The 5,534-nt window shown below is 37.1% G+C and overlaps 1 protein-coding gene across 1 annotated transcript; it reads right to left on the bottom strand.

Annotated features, from left to right (window-relative positions):
• Positions 1 to 1,371: 1,371 nt before the first annotated feature.
• Positions 1,372 to 5,301, bottom strand: LOC107193645. Its single transcript, XM_015583134.1, has 5 exons — positions 5,228 to 5,301; positions 4,212 to 4,334; positions 3,819 to 3,941; positions 3,611 to 3,721; positions 1,372 to 1,431 (listed from the first exon to the last, which is right to left on the bottom strand). The coding sequence occupies exons 1-5, from the start codon at positions 5,299 to 5,301 to the stop codon at positions 1,428 to 1,430; spliced, it is 435 nt and encodes a 144-aa protein (XP_015438620.1). The 3' UTR covers positions 1,372 to 1,427.
• Positions 5,302 to 5,534: the final 233 nt, after the last annotated feature.

Below are 5,534 nucleotides of genomic sequence, written 5' to 3'. Positions count from 1 at the left end.
GTGACGCAACTCACTAGCGCGTTGGATCGACGGAGAGCACCGATACTCGGCACGCTCTACCGTACTCTCTCGCTCGCACACCTCCCTCCCATAGACCACCGAAATTCCTCGGCACCCGTCAACACCGACGGAGAGCACCGATACCGCGGCTCGCTCTACCGCTCTCGCTCGCACGCCGTGACGTCACCCGATTCCTGGAATCCCCACGGCTACGAGATGGCTCATTACGGTAAGGCATTCCCGCAAGGGAAATTGTAAGCCGCCGGCTAAAAGGTAGATTTGATAGACTATTTATGAAACTACATCTTTCTGAATTTATCTGTTACAAATATACAAATGTAAGGCAAGATATAAAAACGAATAAAACAAGAACATGTAGAAGGTAACATTAATAAAATGTCCATTAACGATACATTTAGAATAAATTGTCTTGTAAAGTGAAAAAATATATACTTATCCGTTTAATGTTTCATGACTGTCATATTTTTCCCTTAACCTTAAACTGATGCATCGGATATTTTTATTCCCGTCAAATCATAGAGATACACGCAATATGAATGGCATATATAACACTTCATTTGTGCTAATAATATTCAGAATTCATGCTTTATCGGTAACTTCAGGTATTGACACTACAATGGTAACAGGGTTACGTACCCCTATGAACGTGGGACAGAAAATTACATTGCATGTTAGGTCTATTCTTATATCTCGTCTGTGGTGAAACTAAAATGGGAATGGGTGACGTTACCCCAGAAATTTAGCCCTCTACAGCCCCTGACTCGTGCGGGAATCGAATGCCTACTGAATCTATTTATATAGTTCCATTTCCCGCCACTAGGTGGCTACCATATTTTGGCAATTTGTCGATATTGCAGTTTTCCCGTCATTTTCTGAATGTCATGTTTTTATACATCCTTTATGAAGAAGAACGCTTAAGAATAGTTAAATATTAATTTGTAAAGTTTGCACGAATAAATTATTTACTGCACGCGTGTCGTTATGTACTGAACTGTTTTTCTATAAAATCGATATAATTATCGGACTATAGGATTGGATTATCTAATAATGAGAAACAATCGCCATGTAATAAATAATATGTGCTTATAATTTATTTAGGTATAGAAAATAGTAAAAAAAAATATCTTACAAAGGGTTTTCTATATCTTTTTGTATAGATTAAATAAATATATCGTGTAGTTGTCGTAGTTGTGTACGATACACAATGGATGGTCGACATACTGATTTTCAATAGAACACCTACATAATTCCTGATTCGTCGATTGTTCCTCGGGACGGACTAGTACATCGAACAAGATTTCTTTCATTCTTTCTTTCTTTCGTGCCAGGGTCATCCTTTTTAATTTAGTGTACCTTTCTTCGGCAAGTCTGATTCACGTCAACGTTTTCTATATCGTTCCATGACATCAACTGCAAGCATAAATAAATAAAATCATTTTTCAATATGATTCGAAATAAACGTGAATGTATCTCGAATGAAAAAACGAAGTTATAAAAATGGTTTAGCTGAACAAAAAAAATTCATATTACATGCCTGTGCGTGAACCGATTGGCTTATTCTATATTCACGACAGATTTTTACGAGAGATGACGATTGCACCTGATTTTCCGGTTAACAGGTCAAAGTTCTATCTACGTTAGAATTATTGAATACCTATTAACGATTCAGTATTGAAAAATAGTAGACGAACATATGTAATTGGATAAATAGAACTGACAAATACGTATAATATATAAGATACGATAATATAATATATATAAAGTGTCTTGTTTCTACAGTCTTTTCACTTCTATTGCAAAGGGCGTGTATGTTATAATCTTGTCTTGTTCTTTTTGTATAATATTTGTGTCGTTTGGTATTCCTAGGTCGATTAAGTATGTTATCTTGCTTGTTTGTTACTGTGATATCTTATTATTACTATTACTCTTATTATTATTATTATTATTATTGCTACTACTATTATTATTATTATGTTTATCAAAGAGCAGAGGGTGAATCGCGCGAGTAAGATCGGCTATAATCAGCCTCGAACGCCTCGCGTGCCGCGTGCTCGATTCGATTACAGCCCAGAGAGCGTCGGTCGAATTATTTCTGATGCGGATCAGTGTGTATAATGTATATAATTGCGACACATCGGAGCCAGATAAGATGCCGGGAGTTCGTCGCGGGCACCGGGCTCGACAACGATTTTATCTGGACTATCAAGTCGCTCGTCTTACATCACGCAACACATGGTGTCCCGTCCACGCTTCTCCGTCTCGGGCACACGTTTGCGTCGCCAATTTCGAGATTTTTTTTTCTTCTTCTTCAATCAACGATCTTCTTCGACTGTCGATCTTATCGGACGGATGAAAAAGAAGTATGAAATCGAATCATAGAGAAAGACCACACTGGTCAGCGGTTTTCGATCAGGAATTTACGCTGTTCTCGGATGGTTAGTGCGTCATTGATCGCCACGTGACGAGCATTTTTAATCGACAACGAAAATTTCGTTCTTTTTCCGATGATTTTTAGTACACGATTATTGCTCGTTGTTCCAACCTTTTCCATTTGAATGAGATCGAAATGTTGGGGAAAGAAAGCTTCGACTGGTGATTTTTCGAGGACACGCCTGCACTTCGATTGCTAAATAAAGTAAATCCTCGATAAGTGTTCAAAGACTACTCGGAACTGAACATTAAATATTTCACAAACTAATGGTCATATACGACTGGAACAAATATCATTGGCTTCAGAATTCCAAGCTCTATCATTGTGCTAAAGCTCATTAAAAAGTCAGTGCTACACCTAGAGATAGATCCTTGTCAATGCCGAGGAGCCTTGGAACACTCATGGAGGATTCACTGTATGCTCGACAATAGAATCGTTGTATCGGGGAACGGAGGTTGGTCGAAAGATCGATAGAGTACGTTCAATTTGAAATTAGGAGACACCGAAAACACACGTTATTGGGAGAAGTCGTTACGCGTTCTGAAATTATACAGTGACTCACCGATTTGTTCGCGAAAGGCTGTTAACTTTATTCGACAGAATCATGCACTGAACTGTAAATTTCATTTCGTAACTAAGAAAAACATATCGCTAAAGTGTATGATAAATGTGAAAATAATGAAGATCGGTAAATAGAAATTTCAAATAAGTTTTTGCATTTAATTCTTCTTTTGGAAGTATGTAATGAAATACGAGTCACTGTATATGGGTTGGTAACACTGGTGAGTCTCATTGGAGTGATTTTCTTACGAATTCTCAAGATAATTTCAATCGTCACTAATAATTTTACCACTAATAATTTGTGAATACAAATACTATTCGCGTACTAGATTTCTGTATAGTAACCTTGTGAGATAAAAATTACATCCGTGTACGTCGTGTACGATCACAACTTCCGGCCGATTATCTGTAATCGTAGTATGTCCTCAAAATTCTTCAGCTTCATTACAGTTTACTTTTTAATAAAATACTTTTTCATCCCCTCTAAGGACATTTTCTGTTCGAAGATTTAGTGTCATTCGTCTACGATCAAGCTACCATTTTCTGATATTCAACGGTGTATGGTTCAGTTAAATAACAAATAAACTAGCTACATACCGAACAACTGGATACGCCGGGTTTCCTTTGTAACCGATACGCGCTGACATTTTGAAGAGTTTCCGTAGATTCTTCATGTTCATGTCGAACACGGACCGCTTCCTTCGGCCGCTGATGCAGAAAACAATTGGCAAATTAGGGGAAATATGTCACTTTCTTAGAATCTTGTAATGTTTGATCGTGCCACAGATTAATAAATATCACTCACACTTTGGATGCATCCAATTGACGACCTCCCCTCGTCACCGTTACCAATTTTTCCGTCATTTTCGAGAGAGCCATCAGAGTCTCCAGTTCTGCTCGCCTTTGGTCCGATAATCGTTTGTGTCGCCTACAACACAAACATTGTTAGATAATTATAATTACCGTTTATAGCAGACGCAATTTGTGGAACATGATAATCGAGATTCTTGAAAATGTTTGGAATTGAAATTTTGATTCTGCTATGTGAGGACAATTTTATTACGATCTCATTGCGTCTGTACAGAAATTTCGTTTCTTTTGGAAAGAATCTTGTGTTTATTAGATCGATAGAAAATAAGTAGTACGATTGTAGATATTAAAGATGCTTTTTACCGAATTATACGAAAAGTAAACTCACTCTTTAACCGCTTCTGATAGGTCCTCGTTCAGTTGCCTCGCGAAGTCGTTCATTTGCTCCTCATTTTCCACTAAATTCACCGAGGGGTCGTGCGGGCCAGTTTGTTTCTCGCTATTTGTGAGTCTATTTCAGAACATGTAAAATCAATTTTAGTACGATTATTTCTATAAAATGTAAATTGAAATGTAGTTATTGCTTTATATCTAAGCTATTGATATTTTCGTGTCCTTATGGGTTTCTGTAATTTACAACGGTTGCACACGTTTTCTTTCAGTGAACTAAATCAAGCACATCGACAAATTACCTACACCGAATCAGAACAGAATAAAATTGACATCATGTATTATTAAAAAGTAGCATCGGATTTCTCCAGGAAATGATTCCAAGTACGAAGGATATTACGCAGCTTTAGTCACTCCGTTTCCATTTACTTTTGTCTATGCAGCAGAGTAGTAGAACTGACACGTAGATCGAAAAATAGATCACGACGCAGTGTAAATATTCGAACAATACAAATTATATTTCCTATTAACCTCTAGAGGAAGCCTTTTTCTGTAGGCTCCAGAGTGGTCACTTATTTTTCCTATTATAACACTATCACAAATATATAAAAGTTCCAATTCGAAAATATAAAAAAATTCTTGACAGAACCTGTCCATTTTCTAAAGATCAAGGATCTCGAGAGATCGAATACTGTATTAAAAATAATATCAAACTTTCAGCAAAAAGCTAAGAAACAAGCTAAAGTTCTTCGAAATCTTTCTCTGCAACAATTCTAATAACTGGACAGCAGATGTTTAAATGCAAATCTAAATCTTTATTATCCATTATACAAAAAACTGCCAACAAATAGAAGTTCCTTTTCTCTATTAAGGATTCCATTAGGTCTCAAATAATAAGGTCTCCATAAAAATTTACTAAATATCTCTGTATATTCAGTTTTAAACAATTATATACCGTATAAGTGTGTAAAATCCACTGTCTACTAATAACAAAACAAAAGAGGGGAAAATTACCTTTCGTGGCCAGGGTGCGCAGAGGCAACGGTGTAAAGCAACGTGAAAAGGAGCACGATCTTCGTCCAGGCCATCATCTTCGTTACGTTTTCCCACGATAATTTACAAAAAATAATATCGAATAAACAGTTGTCGTATACTTCAACCAGGAGGATCGAACGGTATCGATAAATAATCACTGTGAGAGCTTTCTTCTTCTCGTTCTAGTCGAGACTGTAATTTAGGAGGGTCCCGTGCGCGTATATATTCGTCACGGAGGACGATCCTCCCCACTTTCGTGTTATCGTCCAGTGGGCACGTTTTCTTT

Source organism: Dufourea novaeangliae, unplaced genomic scaffold, assembly GCF_001272555.1.
Source record: "Dufourea novaeangliae isolate 0120121106 unplaced genomic scaffold, ASM127255v1 scaffold25, whole genome shotgun sequence".
Classification (NCBI taxonomy): domain Eukaryota; kingdom Metazoa; phylum Arthropoda; class Insecta; order Hymenoptera; family Halictidae; genus Dufourea; species Dufourea novaeangliae.
Note: the sequence above shows the minus strand (reverse complement) of the source record. Positions and strands in the feature narration are given on the sequence as shown.